Source organism: Cherax quadricarinatus, chromosome 6 (assembly GCF_038502225.1).
Source record: "Cherax quadricarinatus isolate ZL_2023a chromosome 6, ASM3850222v1, whole genome shotgun sequence".
Classification (NCBI taxonomy): domain Eukaryota; kingdom Metazoa; phylum Arthropoda; class Malacostraca; order Decapoda; family Parastacidae; genus Cherax; species Cherax quadricarinatus.
In genome coordinates, this window is record NC_091297.1 from 20196052 (window position 1) to 20217017 (window position 20966).

The 20966-nt window shown below is 40.7% G+C and overlaps 1 protein-coding gene across 2 annotated transcripts in view; it reads left to right on the forward strand.

Annotated features, from left to right (window-relative positions):
• Nucleotides 1-20966, forward strand: part of LOC128692529 (uncharacterized) — a 242489-nt gene that overhangs the window by 64014 nt on the left and 157509 nt on the right. For both annotated transcript variants that reach the window (XM_070080838.1, XM_070080845.1), the window contains exons 5-6: nucleotides 8018-8450; nucleotides 20622-20759. In XM_070080838.1, coding sequence (XP_069936939.1) covers nucleotides 8018-8450; nucleotides 20622-20759 — 571 coding nt within the window. The remainder of the gene's footprint in view (nucleotides 1-8017; nucleotides 8451-20621; nucleotides 20760-20966) is intronic.

The following is a 20966-nucleotide window of genomic DNA, read 5'->3' on the forward strand; positions in this document are numbered from 1 at the left end:
ATTGTGATTATTCTCTTGTTATTATTGTTATTGTAATTATTATATTGCATTAAACTTAATATATCATGTGGTAAAAGTTTTTTTTTCATACTTTTGGGTGTCTTGCACGGATTAATTTGATTTCCATTATTTCTTATGGGGAATATTGATTCGCTTTCCGATAATTTTGGTTTACGATGAGCTTTCAGGAACGGATTAATATCGTGAGCCGGAGGTCCACTGTAATATGTATAATAATAATAATAGTATAATATTTTATTATTATTTTTTATTATCACACTGGCCGATTCCCACCAAGGCAGGGTGGCCCGAAAAAGAAAAACTTTCACCATCATTCACTCCATCACTGTCTTGCCAGAAGGGTGCTTTACACTACAGTTTTTAAACTGCAACATTAACACCCCTCCTTCAGAGTGCAGGCACTGTACTTCCCATCTCCAGGACTCAAGTCCGGCCTGCCGGTTTCCCTGAATCCCTTCATAAATGTTACTTTGCTCACACTCCAACAGCACGTCAAGTATTAAAAACCATTTGTCTCCATTCACTCCTATCAAACACGCTCACGCATGCCTGCTGGAAGTCGAAGCCCCTCGCACACAAAACCTCCTTTACCCCCTCCCTCCAACCCTTCCTAGGCCGACCCCTACCCCGCCTTCCTTCCACTACAGACTGATACACTCTTGAAGTCATTCTGTTTCGCTCCATTCTCTCTACATGTCCGAACCACCTCAACAACCCTTCCTCAGCCCTCTGGACAACAGTTTTGGTAATCCCGCACCTCCTCCTAACTTCCAAACTACGAATTCTCTGCATTATATTCACACCACACATTGCCCTCAGACACGACATCTCCACTGCCTCCAGCCTTCTCCTCGCTGCAACATTCATCACCCACGCTTCACACCCATATAAGAGCGTTGGTAAAACTATACTCTCATACATTCCCCTCTTTGCCTCCAAGGACAAAGTTCTTTGTCTCCACAGAGACAATAATAATAATAATAATAATATAATATGCATAATAATACACATATAATACTAATGTACTACATATTAATATTATTTATTATTATCACACTGGCCGATTCCCACCAAGGCAGGGTGGCCCGAAAAAGAAAAACTTTCACCATCATTCACTCCATCACTGTCTTGCCAGAAGGGTGCTTTACACTACAGTTTTTAAACTGCAACATTAACACCCCTCCTTCAGAGTGCAGGCACTGTACTTCCCATCTCCAGGACTCAAGTCCGGCCTGCCGGTTTCCCTGAATCCCTTCATAAATGTTACTTTGCTCACACTCCAACAGCACGTCAAGTATTAAAAACTAATTATAAATAAAAATTAATAATACGTATTTATAATAATAGACGGCTTCAAAAGGCCATCACTAGATGGCAGTGTTTACCACAACAAAGAGGGAGCGGTTGTGGCCGCCTACACCTGTTACATAATGACATATTTTATTCATTCTAGAGTATATATCAGGTTTCTATGGTATTTATATTGTTTATTATTTCATATTAGATGAACTGTGATAGATAAATAAGCCGTAGAGTCGATGATAGCAAAATATTCAAGGAGTATTTTGTCCTGCCTCCAGACAAACTCGTTGGCCGCTGCTGCCACAAATATAATGACATTTTATTCATTCTAGAGTATATATCAGGTTTCTATGTTATTTATATTGTTTGTTATGTCATATCAGATGAATTGTGATACATAAATAAGCCGTAGAGTTGATGATAGCGAAATATTCAAGGAGTATTTTGTCCTGTCTCGAGACTCGTTTGCTGCTGCTGCTGCCACATATATAATGACATTTTATCCATTCTGGAGTATATATCAGGTTTCTATGTTATTTATATTGTTTGTTGTGTCATATTAGATGAACTGTGATAGATAAATAAGCCGTACAGATGATATTAGGGAAATTATTTATGAAGTATTTTGTCCGGTCTCCAGACAGACTCTCGTCCACCGCCGACACCGCCATACCACTACATGAATTGCATATTTTATTCATTTTAGAGTATATATCAGGTTTCTATGTTATTTATATTGATTATTATGTCATATTAGATGAAGTTAGATAGGTAAATAATCAGTAGAGTTGATATTAGCAAAATTATTGAAGTACAGAATTCCACTGGAATGGATTAATTGCATTTCAATTAATTTAAATGAGGGAAATTGACTATGCAAACAAGCAAATCCAGTTGTGAGCAAGGTCGTGGAACGGATTAAACTCGCAAGTAGAGGTTCCACTGTATATACACACCCCTCAGGGTTTTTTTCTATTTTCTCACTAGTTCTTGTTCTTGTTTATTTCCTCTTATCTCCATGGGGAAGTGTAACAGAATTGTCCCTCCGTAACCCATGCATGTTGTAAGAGGTGACTAAAATGCCGGGAGCAAGGGGATAGTTACCCCTTCTCCTGTATATACAGTGGAACCTCCACTAATGAGTTTAGTCCATTCCATGACCTTGCTTGCATTTGGATTTGCTCATTTGCAGAGTCAGTTTTCCTCATTTAAATTAATTGAAATGGAATTAATTCGTTCCAGTGGAATTCCAGGCACCATAAAATACTTCAATAATTTCCCTAATATCAACTCTAAGGCTTATTTATCTATCATAGTTCATCTAATATGACATAATAAACAATATAAATGACATAGAAACCTGATATATACTCTAGAATGAATAAGATATGCAATTATATTGGCGGCGTCAGCAGTCGACGAGAGTTTATCTGGAGAAAGGACAAAATACTCCTTGAATGTTTTGTTATCAACTCTCTTTTATTTATCTATCACAATTCATCTAATATGACATAATAAACAATACAGTGGACCCTCGACTAACGCTATTTATCCATTCCTGAGAGCTCATTGTTAGTCAAAATAATCGTTAGTCAAGTTAATTTTCCCCATAAGAAATAATGGAAATCAAATTAATCCGTGCAAGACACCCAAAAGTATTGAAAATTTTTTTTTTTAACACATGAAATATTAATTTTAATACACACAAACTGAAGAAGACATGCACAATTACATGACACTTACCTTTATTGAAGATCTGGTGATGATTGATGGGATGGGAAGAGGGGAGTGTGTTGATGGTCTTAGTGTTTAGAAGGGGAATCCCCTTCCATTAGGACTTGAGGTGGCAAGTCCTTTTTCGGGGTTACTTCCCTTCTTTTAATGCCACTAGGACCAGCTTGAGAATCACTGGACCTCTGTCGCACAACATATCTGCCCATAGAGGCCTGTACCTCCCGTTCCTTTATGACATTCCTAACGTGTTTCACAACATTGTCAGTGTCACCATTAAACACTTGTTCAGGTTTCAGTCCTTCACTGTCTATGTACTCCTTGAATTCCTGCACATATTTTTCAGCTGCTTTTTGGTCCAAACTGGCAGCCTCACCATGCCTTATCACACTATGTATGCCACTACGATTCTTAAATCTCTCAAACCAACCTTTGCTGGCCTTAAATTCACTCACATCACCACTAGTTTCTGACACTTTTCTAATTAAATCGTCATGCAACTTCCTAGCCTTTTCACATATGATTGCTTGAGATATGCTATCTCCTGCTATCTGTTTTTCGTTTATCCATACCAATAACAGTCTCTCAACATCTTCTATCACTTGCGATCTCAGTTTCGAAAACATAGTTGCACCTTTGGCAAGAACAGCTTCCTTGATTGCCGTTTTCTTGGCCACAATAGTAGCGATGGTTGATTGGGGTTTTGTGTACAGCTTGGCCAGCTCGGAGACATGCACTCCACTTTCATACTTAGCAATGATCTCTTTCTTCATATCCATAGTAATTCTCACCCTTTTTGCTGTAGGGTTGGCACTAGAAGCTTTCTTGGGGCCTATGGTGACTTATTTTGCAGGTGCAATCACTAAAAAGGCTGTGATAATATGAAATGTTCTGATTGTATGCTTGGAAGCGACTGCAGTGGCTGGCTGGCTTGTAAACACTGGCCAGAAGTGGACGCGTCTCAGATGGAAGGAATAGTGTTGGTCGAGTTTTTTAGCACTAATTGAGGCAAAATTTTTGCAATAAAATGTATCGCTAGTCAGATTTATCGTTAATCGATGCCATCGCTGGTCGAGGGTCCACTGTATAAAATATGTCATTATGTGACAAGTGGAAGTGGCCATAACCGCTCCAGCATTGTTGTGGTAAACACTGACATCTAGTGACAGCCTTTTGAAGCCAGTTATTATAATTATTATTATATAGTACATTATTATTATACATGTATTATTATTATATTATTATACAGTGGACCCTTGGATAACGGCATTAATCCTTTCCAGAGAGCTTGTCTTAACCGATTTTGACATTATCCGAATTAATTTTCCCCATAAGAAATAATGGCAATCCAATTAATCCATTTCACAGCCAAAAATATTAACAAAAAATATTTTTTTTAAAGATTAAATATAGATATACATACAGAAAACAATGACTAATAAATATGAAGCACTAATAAAATGGATAAATGAACATTTAACATCACACTTACCTTTATTGACTCTTGTTGGTGTATGGAAGACAAGTATGAGGCAAGATTAAGGCGAGTTTATTATGCTTCAGTATGACGCTAAGATCATCTCTTCGGCTAATTTATCTATCACAATTCATCTAATTCGTAATAAACAATATTAATAACAGAGAAACATGATATATACTCTAAAATGAATAAAATATGTCATAATGTATGTGAGGAGTAAGTGGTGGAAGTGTTGTTGTTGTTGGGTTTATAAGGGCCACTGAGAGAAGCCATACATAGTGGTGATGGTGGTGGTGGTGGAGGCAGCAGCAGAACCCACCACCACTGTTCACACTTTATGTATGTAATTTATAAATAAGAAATATTTACATTTTAATTTATAAATAAGTAAGTTTATTCAGGTATACACAAATACAGTTACGTACATAGATTATCATACATAGCAGCATGTGTGTAAAGTACCTAGGATAACCCAAAAAAGTCAGAGTGACTTATGTATTTCCATTGGGGTCCTTTTATATTTTCACTTATATTTACTTTTATACTTACACTTTTATATTTACACTTACCTTGGAGGAGATGTTAGTTTAATTAGTTTGATGGAGGAGATGCTGGTAGAGGTTTAGGGTAGTAGAAGATAGCAGGCCGGCATATGTTCAGCAGCCCTATACACATCCAACAACATTGAAGAGTTACTTTCATGTCGTTTTTCTACCATTTACTCGCTTAACTTACTTGCCACACTGTTAATTCTACACTTTATCGCTGGCTGGAGCTATAGCCTTTATTGATACCTGCTGCTTTAGTATCGTACATATCATAGAATCACTGAATCACTGCAGAAGGCACATTCTTCCCTCTCTTTCTCCTCCACTTTGGTACTTTGCTACGAGTTTTTTCTTGAATTCTATTATGGTTCTTTCCTTCTTTACCACAGGGCTGGCACTAGAAGCTTTCTTTGGGCCCATGGTGGCTTATTTAGTAGTTACAAGCACTGAAAACAATTGAATAATACAAAATATATCGCATGTATGTGTGGAATTGTTCTCACTGGCTTGTAAACAATGGCACACTACTTGTACATAGAGTGGACGGATGGCCGCGGGCGGCTCAGGCCGCATGGACATGTTCAGGATGAATGCCCTTAACCAAGTTCTTGGGCATTAGCCAAGCCAATATTTTGATGTAAAAACGTGCCGCCATCCGATTTTGTCGTTAGCCAATGCTGCCATTACCCAAGGGTCCACTGTACTATTACTATACTACTTATTATTATTAATCATCATCATCATCATCATCATCATCATCATCATCATCATCATCATCATCATCATCATCATCATCATCATCATCATCATCATCATCATCATCATCATCATCATCATCATCATCATCATCATCATCATCATCATCATCATCATCATCATCATCATCATCATCATCATCATCATCATCATCATCATCATCATCATCATCATCATCATCATCATCATCATCATCATCATCATCATCATCATCATCATCATCATCATCATCATCATCATCATCATCATCATCATCATCATCATCATCATCATCATCATCATCATCATCATCATCATCATCATCATCATCATCTTCATCTTCATCTTCATCTTCATCTTCATCTTCTTCTTCTTCTTCTTCTTTTTCTTCTTTTTCTTCTTTTTCTTCTTCAAATAATTTGGAATTTTTATTCACATAAAAAATAGACGATTTACTGTTATGTAGACTACTGCATAACTGTAATAATTGTATAAATAATGTCAATCCATTCATGACTGCATATTGTTTACTCTTGAACATTGGCAAAAATAGAACATTTCTGCTACTCTGAACTCATTTTCAAGGTACTTCTCATCATGAAACCATTCAAAATCATATCTATTTCTGTAATATATCTTCCATTCTATCAAGTGAAACCAAAAAAACGAGAATACAACCATAAATACCATACGAAAATACAGCTAAGGGATGGCTAATTGCCGAGAAGTGAACTCCATTAATTATGGTCCGATTTGTTTCATTTTTGGTGTACGTTAAGAAGCATCTTTCCATCATACATCGCCCAAGTTTCAGTAAGATAGCCCAACAAACAAATGAGATCCAATTCCCTAGATCAAGAGCAAGAGCCCCTCACCAGCGTCAAGGAACCTCCTTTGAGGCCCGCTCTCTTGTGAAAATTTCGCTTGCGTATGGAAGCAAAAAATCGATCAATCGACTGCTCATATTTGGAAAATTTGCATGTGGATGCGCTCGCAAGTAGAGGTTCCACCATATTACCAAATTTAAAATGAGAAACTTTCGTTTTTCTTTTTAGGTCACCCTTCCTCAGTGGGATATGGCCGGTTTGATAAAAAAAAAATCAACAAACTGGTTCTCTGCCACTGAAGTATGGTGACCCTAAAAAGAAGAAACATTTTCACCATCATTCACTTTATCACTGTCTTGCCAGAGGGGCACCGATGCTACAGTTCAAAATTTCAAATATCCCTACCACTCCAGAGTGCAGTCATTTAACTTTTCACCTCCAGGACTCGAGTCCAGCTAACTGGTTTCCCCTGAATTCCTTCATGCATGTTACCTTGCTCACACTCCAGTAACACAGTTGTAAAAACTATTCCAAAGACACTCTCTCACGCTTGCCAGATGTCTAAGCCCCTCACATACAAGCTCTCCTTTACTCCCTTTCTCCAATATTTCTTAGGATGACTAATATCCTGGCTTCCATCCTCTACAGATTTATATGCCCTCTAAGTCATCCTGTTGTGTTCCATCCTCTCTAAATGTCCAAACTACCTCAACAACCCTTCTTCAGCTCCTAATCCCCAAGCTGCAAATTCTCTGCATAATGTTCACACCACACATTGCCCTCAGACACATCTCAACTGCCTGCAGCCTCCTCATTGCTACAAGATTCACAACCCATGCTTCACTCCCATATAAGAGTGTTGGTACAACTATACTCGTATACATTCCCCTTTTTGCTTCCATGGATAACGTTCTTTGTCTTCACAGATGCTTCAGTGCACCACTCTCCTTTTTTCCCCTCGTCAGTTCTGTGGTTCACCTCGTCTTTCATGAACCCAACGCATCTGCTGACAAGTCCACTCCCAAATATCTGAACACATTCATTTCCTCCATACTCCCTCCCTCCAATCTAATATATGTACCTGTCATCTTTAGTGTTTGAGACAGAAAAGACACCAGCAATCTTTCCATTGTTTAAAATAATTTCAGGCTTCTGTGTAACTCTCATTGTTTGCTCATTAAATTGTGTTTTATTCATCCTTTTTCAAAATTTTTTTTTTTTTTTTTTTTTTTTTTTTTTTTTAGCAACTGTCTATATTTTATAATGAATTTTTGCATGTAGCAAATACTGCACATAGTAGTTCTTTTCATGTTGCAGGTCCATACATCTTGTTCAACACTGTTATTGCTTATCAAGTTCTTTTTATGTTGCAGATCCATGCATCTTGTTCAACACCATCATTGATTATCAACATAACCAAGCCTGGAAATTATTCCATCCAAGCTAATGTTATGTTGGATATTTCAAGGGACATTATTACTACCACTACAACCACCACTACTACCACCACCACCACCACCACCACTACTACTACCACCACCACCACTACTACAACCACTACGCCCAAACCAAGTAATCAGACATCGACTACATCAAGTACAACACCCCTAACAACTACTACAACCCCAACAACTACTACAACCCCAACAACTACTACACCTAATCATACTACAACAACTATACCACCACCTAACCCTCGACCTTGGCGGTGTGATGGATATTGGCCTCAGGCAGGACATTCCAACGGTTTGCCAGAAACCAGAAACCTTAAGCCGGGCTCCTTCCATAAAAAGATCGTTGCTAAAGGCAAGTAAAAAATTTTAATATTTTAAATAAATAAATTGTAATTTAAAAAGTTATCTGTCTTCATATGTTTCATATACCAATATGTGTATTTGTAAATCAATTCTCTTAGTGTATACAGTGGAACCTCAGTTTTCATGATTAATCCGTTCGAAAAAATCAGACAAAAACCGAATCATACGAAAACTGAAGCAATATTTCCCATAAGAAATAATGTAAATCCAGTTAATCTGTTCCAGACACTCAAAATTATTAACAAACAATACATTTTATAGAGAATAGCTGTAGTTTTACATACAGAAAGCAATCAGGCATAGGGTCGTCAGGGTCAGCCTCAAATCCTTCCATACAGAAAACGACAGGTGTAAGGTCATCAGGGTCAGCCTCAAACCCTTCAAAATCCTTCTCAAGGACACATTCTGGCCACAGTTTTTTCCAAGCAGAGTTCATCATCCTGGAAGTCACTCCCTCCCTATAAGGCTTATGCAATTGAGGATATTGAAGAGATTCCTCCAGAATTCTCTTAGGGTCAGTTCAGTGTCTGAGGTCACTTCAGAGCACCTTTGAAATGGTGCTTTGATGTAGAGTTTTTTGAAGTTTGAAATGACCTGCTAGTCCATGGGCTGGATGAGAGGAGTGGTATTAGGGGGCAAGGACTTCACTGTGATGAAACCAAACTCCTCCAACAACTGGTCTTCCAAGTCTGGAGGATGAGCAGGAGCATTGTCCATTATCAGGAGGCACTTGAGTGGCAATTGATTTTCCAGGAGGTATTTCTTCACACTTGGGCCAAACACATTTACCCTTTTCGCAACTTTGGCTTCCGTGATTTCTTTTGTCTTTGCCAGGATGGAACTGATCGTTGATGCAGATTTCCCGTACATCCTGGCAAGATCAACCACACGTATGCCACTTTTGTACTTTGCTACGAGTTCTTTCTTGAATTCTATCGTGTTTCTCGCCTTCTTTATCAAAGGACTGGCACTCAGAACTTTCTTTGGCCCCTTGGCAGCTTATTTAGCAGTTGCACTCAATAAACAAACACGAAAAACAATGGATTATTACGAAATGTTTCGGAAGAACACGCAGGGTGATGCTCACTCGATGAGAAACAAAAGCAGACTGAGTCACGAACACATGGAATGCTTTGTGTGGGTGTTTGATTCTTGGAAATGAGTGGCTGAGTCATGCAGACAGGCGGACGAGTTTGTATGGACCATCTTCAGATGTACTAAAACCGAGCGGATGTATGAAAATGAGAAAATTTTGACGAGAAAAATTGTCGAAAACTGAATCGCACAAAAACTAGGGCATTCGAAAACCGAGGTTCCACTTTTTGTGAATTATTCCACTCGTAGTTTTGTGACTTTCATTTCTAATACAGTAGAGAATCCTTTATCTGAAAACCTTGAAAATACAGTGGACCCCTGCATAACGATATTAATCCGTTCCTGAGAGCTCATTGTTATGCGAAATTATCGTTATGCGAATGAATTTTCCCCATAAGAAATAATGGAAATCAAATTAATCCGTGCAAGACACCCCAAAGTATGAAAAAAAAAAAAAATTTACCACATGAAATATTAATTTTAATACACACAAACTGAAAAAGACATGCACAGTTACATGACACTTACCTTTATTGAAGATCTGGTGATGATTGATGGGATGGGAGGAGAGAGTCTTAGTGTTTAGAAGGGGAATCCCCTTCCATTAAGACTTGAGGTGTCAAGTCCTTTTCCGGGGTTACTTCCCTTCTTCTTTTAATGCCACTAGGACCAGCTTCAGAGTCGCTGGACTTCTGTCGCACAACATATCTGTCCATAGAGGCCTGTACCTCCCGTTCCTTTATGACTTTCCTAAAGTGGTTCACAACATTGTCAGTGTAATAGTCACCAGCACGGCTTGCAATAGCTGTGTTAGGGTGATTTTCATCCATGAAGGTTTGCACTTTAAGCTGCATTGTACACATTTCCTTAATCTTTGAAGTAGGCAACTTCTTCAATTTCTCTCTCCCCTCCTCCGAAGCAGTTTCCTCAGGTCTGGCCTCATGCTGATGAAGATGATCTAGCAGCTCATCAGTGGTTAGTTCTTCATTGTCCTCCTCCACCAACTCTTCCACATCATCCCCACTAACCTCCAACCCCAAGGACTTCCCCAATGCCACAGTGGATTCCTCAACTGGCATAAGATTCCCAGGGTTAGCCTCAAACCCATCAAAATCCCTTTTGTCTACACATTCTGGCCACAGTTTCTTCCAAGCAGAGTTCAAGGTCCTCTTAGTCACTCCCTCCCAAGCCTTACCTATAAGGTTTACACAATTGAGGATATTAAAGTGCTCTCTCCAAAACTCTCTTAGAGTCAGTTGAGTTTCTGAGGCCACTACAAAGCACCTTTCAAACAGAGCTTTTGTGTACAGTTTTTTGAAGTTTGCAATAACCTGCTGGTCCATGGGCTGCAGGAGAGGAGTGGTATTAGGAGGCAAAAACTTCACCTTAATGAAGCTCATGTCCCCACAAAGTCGCTCTGCCACGTCTGTAGGATGACCAGGGGCATTGTCTAACACCAGGAGGCACTTAAGGTCTAATTTCTTTTCAATTAGGTAATTTTTCACATTGGGGGCAAATGCTTGGTGTAACCAGTCATAGAAAAAGTCCCTAGTGACCCATGCCTTACTGTTTGCCCTCCACAGCACACACAAATTACCCTTGAGGATATTCTTTTGCCTGAACGCTCTGGGAGTTTCAGAGTGATACACTAATATAGGCTTCACTTTGCAATCACCACTAGCATTGGAACACATGAGAAGAGTAAGCCTGTCTTTCATAGGCTTATGTCCTGGGAGTGCCTTTTCCTCCTGAGTAATGTAGGTCCTGCTTGGCATTTTCTTCCAAAACAGGCCTGTTTCATCGCAATTAAACACTTGTTCAGGTTCCAGTCCTTCACTGTCTATGTACTCCTTGAATTCCTGCACATATTTTTCAGCTGCTTTGTGGTCTGAACTGGCAGCCTCACCATGCCTTATCACACTATGTATGCCACTACGCTTCTTAAATCTCTCAAACCAACCTTTGCTGGCCTTAAATTCACTCACATCATCACTAGTTGCAGGCATTTTTTTAATTAAATCCTCATGCAATTTCCTAGCCTTTTCACTTATGATCACTTGAGAGATGCTATCTCCTGCTATCTGTTTTTCATTTGTCCACACCAGTAAGAGTCTCTCAACATTTTCTATCACTTGCGATCTCTGTTTCGAAAACACAGTTGAACCTTTGGCAAGAACAGCTTCCTTGATTGCCGTTTTCTTGGACACAATAGTAGCGATGGTTGATTGGAGTTTACTATACAACCTGGCCAGCTCGGAGACACGCACTCCACTTTCATACTTAGCAATGATCTCTTTCTTCATCTCTATAGTAATTCTCACCCTTATTCCTGTAGGGTTGGCACTAGAAGCTTTCTTGGGGCCCATGGTCACTTATTTTGCAGATAAAATCACCAAAAACACTGTAATAATACGAAATGTTCCGATTTTATGCTTGGATTTACTGCGGAGGCTGGCTGGTAAACAATGCCACCAGCGAAACATGTGAGGCTGGCTCAAGCCGCACATTTGACGCGTCTCGGACGAATAGCATTGAGCGGGTTTTTTAGCGGTATGCAAGGCAAAATCTTAGCGATAAAATGTATCGGTATGCGGATTTAACGTTATGTGATGGCGACGGTATGCGGGGGTCCACTGTACAAAGGTTTTTAGATTGTTGACATGACATGCCACAAATGGATTGTTTATTGATGGAGTGCATTTGTTAAGTGTTGGAGTGAGCATATGCTGCATAACAGAATGCTAATTATGAAACAAGCAAAAATCTACCATGATGAACTGAATATTGAAGGTAACTGATTATTCAGCAGGCTGGGTACATAAATTTAAGAAAAGGTAAGGCATTAAATATTTAAAGATTAATAGTGACAAAGCATCTGCTGATCACGAAAAAGCAGAGAAATTCATTGATGTATTTGCCAAGATTGTTACTGATGGAAAGCTAACAGCAGAACAAATCTGCAATGCTGGTGAGACATTGCTGTTCTGATGTTACCGCCCCAGAAATACATTAACTACAGCTGATGAGAGAGCTCCTGCAGGAGTTAAGGATGCCATGGAAAGATTAACTGTGCTGGGATGTGCTAATGCAGCAGGCACATATAATTATAAACTTGCTGTAATATGCAAAAGCCTGGCTAAATTTGGGGAAAAAAAAAGATAATGTAAATGGTAATAATGGTAATAAATTTTGCAAGAAAGGTATAAAATACCAACAATATGAAAGTTAAGATACGTGCAACATCTGGATATCTTTATTGTAGACGTTTCGCCATCCAATGGCTTTATCAATACAGATTCTAGGACATGATTAGAAGACAGTAGAACTATATACAGGTCTCCCTCAACATTCGCGAGGATTAGGGGATCAAGAGCCTCGCGAATGTTGAAAAACCATGAATGTTTGGTGCCCCAATATATTGTAGGGAAATATATTACAATACTGCTTCCTTAACTTGTTGAACCATGAATAATCATAAAATACATCAAAACATCGTAAATTGTTCTAAATATATACATGTTATGCTTTAATAACGTATGTTATTTAATAACATGTATGTGAATAACATGTATGTTATTAAATACCACTGCCTCCACCACTGCCTCCACCACTGCCTCCACCACTGCCTCCACCAATGCCTCCACCAATGCCTCCACTGCGAGTCCCTACTACCCTCCCTCCGACCCCCGCAACTGGCAGCCAGCCCTCCCACCACTCAGTGTGGCGAGTATTTTGTTTGTTCATTATTTGCTATTAAACTACAGAATAAATAATGTAAACCCATTCATGACTGCATATTGGAATGGCTATTAGGAAAGGTATTAGACGGTGACATCATGTGTTTACTCTTGAACACAGCAAAGAATCGAACATTTCTGCTATTGCTAATAATAACAATAGTAATAATAATAATAATAATAATAATAATAATAATAATAATAATAATAATAATAAATACGATATAATTGAAGAAGGAAATTGTACAAAAATACAAGGGAGTGGTTGACACATCATCAGTGTGACTTTGTTTATGCTGGAGTGAACATTAGTCTCCCTGCTCTTCCAAACATTTCACAATAATTCAGCGGTTGAGGCAGTGGTATTTAATAACATATATGTTATAAATAATAATAGTACATGTTGTTATTAATAATGTATTATTATTAACATGTATGTATTTAATAACATATATGTTAAAAATAATAATAGTACATGTTATTATTAATAACATGTATTATTATTAACATGTATGTATTTAATAACATATTTTATTTTTATTATCACACTGGCCGATTCCCACCAAGGCAGGGTGGCCCGAAAAAGAAAAACTTTCACCATCATTCACTCAATCACTGTCTTGCCAGAAGGATGCTTTACACTTCAGTTTAAACTGCAACATTAACACCCCTCCTTCAGAGTGCAGGCACTGTACTTCCCATCTCCAGGACTCAAGTCTGGCCTGCCGGTTTCCTTGAACCCCTTCATAAATGTTACTTTGCTCACACTCCAACAGCACGTCAAGTATTAAAAACCATTTGTCTCCATTCACTCCTATCAAACACGCTCACGCATGCCTGCTGGAAGTCCAAGCCCCTCGCACACAAAACCTCCTTTACCCCCTCCCTCCAACCTTTCCTAGGCCGACCCCTACCCCGCCTTCCTTCCACTACAGACTGATACACTCTTGAAGTCATTCTGTTTTGCTCCATTGTCTCTACATATCCAAACCACCTCAACAGCCCTTCCTCAGCCCTCTGGACAACAGTTTTGGTAATCCCGCACCTCCTCCTAACTTCCAAACTACGAATTCTCTGCATTATATTCACACCACACATTGCCCTCAGACATGACATCTCCACTGCCTCCAGCCTTCTCCTCACTGCAACATTCATCACCCATGCTTCACACCCATATAAGAGCGTTGGTGAAACTATACTCTCATACATTCCCCTCTTTGCCTCCAAGGACAAAGTTCTTTGTCTCCACAGACTCCTAAGTGCACCACTCACTCTTTTTCCCTCATCAATTCTATGATTCACCTCATCTTTCATAGACCCATCTGCTGACACGTCCACTCCCAAATATCTGAATACGTTCACCTCCTCCATACTCTCTCCCTCCAATCTGATATTCAATCTTTCATCACCTAATCTTTTTGTTATCCTCATAACCTTACTCTTTCCTGTATTCACCTTTAATTTTCTTCTTTTGCACACCCTACCAAATTCATCCACCAATCTCTGCAACTTCTCTTCAGAATCTCCCAAGAGCACAGTGTCATCAGCAAAGAGCAGCTGTGACAACTCCCACTTTGTGTGTGATTTTTTATCTTTTAACTCCACGCCTCTTGCCAAGACCCTCGCATTTACTTCTCTTACAACCCCATCTATAAATATATTAAACAACCACGGTGACATCACACATCCTTGTCTAAGGCCTACTTTTACTGGGAAAAAATTTCCCTCTTTCCTACATACTCTAACTTGAGCCTCACTATCCTTGTAAAAACTCTTCACTGCTTTCAGTAACCTACCTCCTACACCATACACTTGCAACATCTGCCACATTGTCCCCCTATCCACCCTGTCATATGCTTTTTCCAAATCCATAAATGCCACAAAGACCTCTTTAGCCTTATCTAAATACTGTTCACTTAAATGTTTCACTGTAAACACCTGGTCCACACACCCCCTACCTTTCCTAAAGCCTCCTTGTTCATCTGCTATCCTATTTTCCGTCTTACTCTTAATTCTTTCAATTATAACTCTACCATACACTTTACCAGGTATACTCAACAGACTTATCCCCCTATAATTTTCGCACTCTCTTTTATCCCCTTTGCCTTTATACAAAGGAACTATGCATGCTCTCTGCCAATCCCTAGGTACCTTACCCTCTTCCATACATTTATTAAATAATTGCACCAACCACTCCAAAACTATATCCCCACCTGCTTTTAACATTTCTATCTTTATCCCATCAATCCCAGCTGCCTTACCCCCTTTCATTTTACCTACTGCCTCACGAACTTTCCCCACACTCACAACTGGCTCTTCCTCACTCCTACAAGATTTAATAACATATATGTTATAAATAATAATAGTACATGTTATTAATAACATGCATTATTATTAACATGTATGTTATTAAATACCATTGCCTCAACCGCTGCCTCAACCACTGCCTCAATCGCTTCCTCAACAGCTGCCTCACCCACTGCCTCAATCACTGCCTCAGCTGCCTCAACCACTGCCTCAATCACTGCCTCAACAGCAGCCTCAACAGCTGCCTCACCCACTGCCTCACCCACTGCCTCACCCACTGCCTCACCCACTGCCTCAATCACTGCCTCAGCTGCCTCAACCACTACCTCAATTGCTGCCTCAACAGCAGCCTCAACAGCTGCCTCACCCACTGCCTCAATCACTGCCTCAACAGCTGCCTCAATCACTGCCTCTACCACTCCAGTCACACTCAATCTACAAGCACCAAACACAATGAATTATTGTGAAATGTTTGGAAGAGCAGGGAGACTAATGTTCACTACAGCATAAACAAAGTCACACTGACGATGTGTCAACCACTCCCTTGTATTTTTGTACAATTTCCTTCTTCAATTATATCGTATTTATTATTATTATTATTATTATTATTATTACTATTGTTATTATTAGCAATAGCAGAAATGTTCGATTCTTTGCTGTGTTCAAGAGTAAACACATGATGTCACCGTCTAATACCTGTCCGAATAGCCATTCCAATATGCAGTCATGAATGGGTTTACATTATTTATACTGTAGTTTAATAGCAAATAATGAACAAACAAAACACTCCCCACACTGAGTGGTGGGAGGGCTGGCTGCCAGTTGCGGGGGTCGGAGGGAGGGTAGTAGGGACTCGCAGGTGGCGGGAAACTTAAATATGATTTGGCGGCTGGGAATTTGGTGGCTGGGAATTTGGCGGTTGGGAATTTGGCAGTTGGGAATTCGCGAATGTGTGAAGCCCGTGAAAGTTGAAAACGTGAATGTTGAGGGAGACCTGTACAAAAGATGAGGTAATCAGTCCCTCTGCCTTGGAGTTAGTGTTCACAGCATCGTGGTGGTGGAGAATCTGGAGCAAAGGCAAGGAGACTGGTGGTTATATAGGTGTCAGTGGATAGGGACGTGTAGCAGACGAGGGCATAGTCACTGGTATGCGGGATTTCCCAGTGGAAGTAGGTCCTACCCAAAGGGATGGGTTAGTTGTAGTAGCCGTGAAGAAGGTCTTGTAGATGTCCTCTGAACTAAGATTCCATGATGTTGCAGTGTCAGACACTGCAACATCATGGAATCTCTCATTCTCTGTCTTTCTCTACCATTCTCTCTCATTCTCTCTCCCTCATTCTCTCCCTCATTCTCTCCCTCATTCTCTCCCTCATTCTCTCCCTCATTCTCTCCCTCATTCTCTCCCTCATTCTCTCCCTCATTCTCTCCCTCATTCTCTCCCTCATTCTCTCCCTCATTCTCTCCCTCATTCTCTCTCTCATTCTCTCTCTCATTCTGTCACTCATTCTCCCTCTCATTCTCTCCCTCATTCTCTCCCTCATTCTCTCCCTCATTCTCTCACTCATTCTCTCTCATTCTCTCATTCTCTCTCATTATCTCTTTCATTCTCCTTCATTCTTCTGGTATCCTGGGCATTGCTTTTGGTCACAGACTCCTCAAAACCATGAAATTGATCTTCACTGACACTTCCATCTGTGTTAGAGCATCACTTGGGAAGAGTAGAGTCCCATATTTGCTGGGGAGTCAAACATTTCTTACTGCTAGGCATGCTGAACAAGGCCTACTGAAATGGCATTCCCACAATGCACCACTGGCTCCCCAATTTTTTTTATATGGTGCACACTGACCATGGAGATCCATTTTCTCACGTGTGGGCCTACAAGCTTTCTCCTGCTTGATTTGAAGCTGCTAGAATTTATGTGTATTAATACGTCAAACGGTGGCTCGTGAGACGTATATATACAACCGAAACAGTCAAAGGGTTAAACTGTCCAAACATAGATCTACGTTCACCTGCATAGCACTCCAAATATTTTGAAAAATAAACAAAATCGTTTTTTGTTTTTAAATTAAAGATTGCAATTTTCTGTGTGGTAAAAAAACAAAAAAAATTTTTAGGACCAGTACTTACCGAGATATAAAACCATGAAGTTGGCTCTGGATGCTCACCTGATGGCAACATCCAGTCCTGCCGCTTGCAGAAGTGTTGCTGATTTTCCTTTTTTTTTCGTTTATATTTTAATTTATATAATTTTTATGTTCTGATAATTACAATTTATAATAGCTCTTGTGATTTCATAGCCAATCTTTGTCCTGACACTAATATTAGGTACTGAAATAGTACTCAATAAGTAACAATCACACTGACAGGTGAACATTTTCACCTGCCTTGGTCATTGACTATTGTCTAGAAATGTATACAAAGTATTCATAGGTCCCAGCAATGTTTTAGACATGCTGGAGTATGAAACTCCTTGAAGAATGGTGTTATTGCCTTTGTTTTTACTCTATCACACAAACATGTCTTTGTATATCTGTCTGTCAGTCTGTCTATCTGTCTGCCTGTTTATCTGTACATCTATGTCTGTCTTTGTCTACCTAGCTCTGCTTATCTGTCTGTCTAGTTCAGCTTATCTGTCTTCCTGTCTTCTGTGTGTGGTCATGTTTATTTATGTCTTATATCTACAAACACTGTATAGCACTTGGCCTGGAATTTTTGGGTTATCCTGAGTAATTTACATTATGTATAATGACTGTACTTATGAGTATATGTGAGAGACAGAGATAGACAGAGATATAGACAGACAGATACAGGCAGAGACAGCCAAAGCCAGCCAGCCAGCCGAATGCATTAGAACATAAGAAAAAAGGAACACAGCAGCAGGCGTACTGGCTCATGCAAGGCAAGTCCATGTCACCAAACTCTCTCTCATAACCCCCCTGCTCCCACTTAGACCAATGACCCACCAAGTCAGGTCACATCCACTGAAGGAAGGAGCACGGTGTCTGACCTAGTAGCACAAGCTAGTCATGTCTAACTCACACCCACCCACACCCACTTCATTATTCATTAGGGATTTGCTGGTACTCCCGGCCTGGGTCTTCTCCAGATTGTGACCCGGCGGTGGCCCCCGAGTTGGGGGTGTCGTTCCTCCTCTCCTTTCTTCTGTCTTCTTTCTTGGGCCCTCTGGGTGGAGGGTAACATCTTCTCTCTTGCGGTGACTCCCCGGGGGGAAGTGTCATCTCACTTCACATCTTCATCAGCAGGCATCCACTTGGGCTTCATCAGCAGGTGTCTCTAGGGCCCTGGGTCTTTGGGCACTTGTTGCCCCAACAATTGTTGGTTGTGTGGCATGGCTCTAGGTAAGTTCAGGCTTTTGCCTAGTAAACTAATACAGGCTCCATTGGATTTTTTTTTTTTTTGGCGGTGGGGAAGGGAAGGTAGGGGGTGAAAGACAGGAGAAAAGGAGGGGTAGGAGAGTCAAAAAACAGGAGAGGTAGTGGCGAATCTTCGTCTATAGGTGGCGTCGTCATCGAGGCAGCGGGTGGGCAGCCAGGATGGGGATGAGAGTTCCCAGGTCTCGGACGGCCAGGTACACCAGCTGGGCTGCGGTGTCTTCTTGGGTCGGGTCCCCAGGTGCCATTGGAAAGTGCCTCCATCGGAGTGGCACTGTCGCTGGGCAGTCGAGAAGGTAGTGCACTAGTGGCTTGGGGACCATCTGGTCACAATGGCAGCAGAGTTCCTCTCACACGCGTTCGATGAGTCTTCTGGCGGTAGGGTAGCCAAGCCACAGCCGGTGGATCCCAGCCTGCAACTTCCTGTCTAGCCTCCGCATGCTCGGTGGGGGCTCCCCTCGGGTAGCCCTGTCATACCAGATCTGGCTCCGCAATGTGCCCGGCCCTGGCAGCGGGCGCCTGGCTGCGGCAGTTGCCCACAGGTCCACCTGCCTGCGGCTGATGGTCGCTGGCTGGCCCTCAAGAGTGGCTGACTTCGCCGCACCATCCGCTGCATCATTCCCAGCGAGGTTGATGTGGCTTGGAATCCAGTTGATTGTTGCCTGCTGTCCCTGTTTGTTAAGTGTCTGCAGGTCCTTCCTGATGGCAGTAATTAGCCGGATGTTGTCCCTGGGGTCCCTGCGCATGACGGCCTGGATCGCCGCTCTGGAGTCGACGTGAATGACACCCACTCATGCATTTATCTAACCTATTTTTACTGTCCTCTTAAGATGTGAGTGTTAAAGTGACACAACATCAGTGAATCCCTGGTGTTTGCCACACTATTTGCTCTAGCTGGCACTCAATTGAACTGGTGCTCCCTCAAGGTACTAAATGGTCCTGATTTTTTTCATACTGCACACACTGAGTGCACAGACCCATTCTTTCATGTCTAGGTGACTCGGGCCTATCGCACCAAATTTGAAGGAATGAAAAATAAAACGATCTACATTCAGAGCGCCTCCCCCCCCCCCACGTGTGAACGTAGATCTACGTGTGGACAGTTTAAGTGTTAAGAGAACATTCTATCAGATAACGTCCATGAGCCCAGACTCTAACACTCATTCCAGAAGACATCAGAAACACTGCCAGAAAAAGCATAGACGTCTTCAAGAGAAAATTTGACAAATATCTCTGCCAAATTCTGCATGAACCAGGCTGTGATAGGTATGTGGGCCATTGGGCTGCCAGCAGCAGCATAGTTGATAAGGCAAGTGTCAGACAAGCCTGGCCCAGGGCTGGGCTGTGGGGGTAGGAAAGCTTTCAAACTCCATCAAAAGTAAAGGTATATTAAAAGTGGTCTGTTCAGGAAGTAAGCCTGGTGCTATAACCATTCAGCCACCTACCTGTATGTGCCAGGTTTAAATATTCTAGATAGATCTGGCGAGATATTGATTTAAGGACAGGATAATTAGGTTTTTGTGCTACATAAACATTCTCTTGAAAAATTTCTTTAGTTTGGTCAGCGTTTATCATCTTCCATTTTATTATAATTTTTGCTTACTATTGCATTGTTTTTCCCACAGAGCCAATTGAACAGCTCAATGCAACTGGTAAAACCTGGCTTAAACATGGAGAACTGTTCAATGTGACTATCCAGTGCTCTGGTTCTGGTCCCTGGGGCTACTGCCATCAAGTTTACAATGGTGTTTATAATACGACTGGTAAGTAAAAAATTCCTAGGTAGTAGGTTGGTAGACAGCAGCCACCCAGGGAGGTACTACCATCCTGCCAAGTGAGTGTAAAACAGAAACCTGTACAGTGGTACCCAGAGTTTCGGCCATAATTTGTTCCAGAAGGCTGTTTGAGTGCCGTTACAAAACAAATTTGTACCCATAAGGAATAATGTAAATTAGATTAGTCTGTTTCAG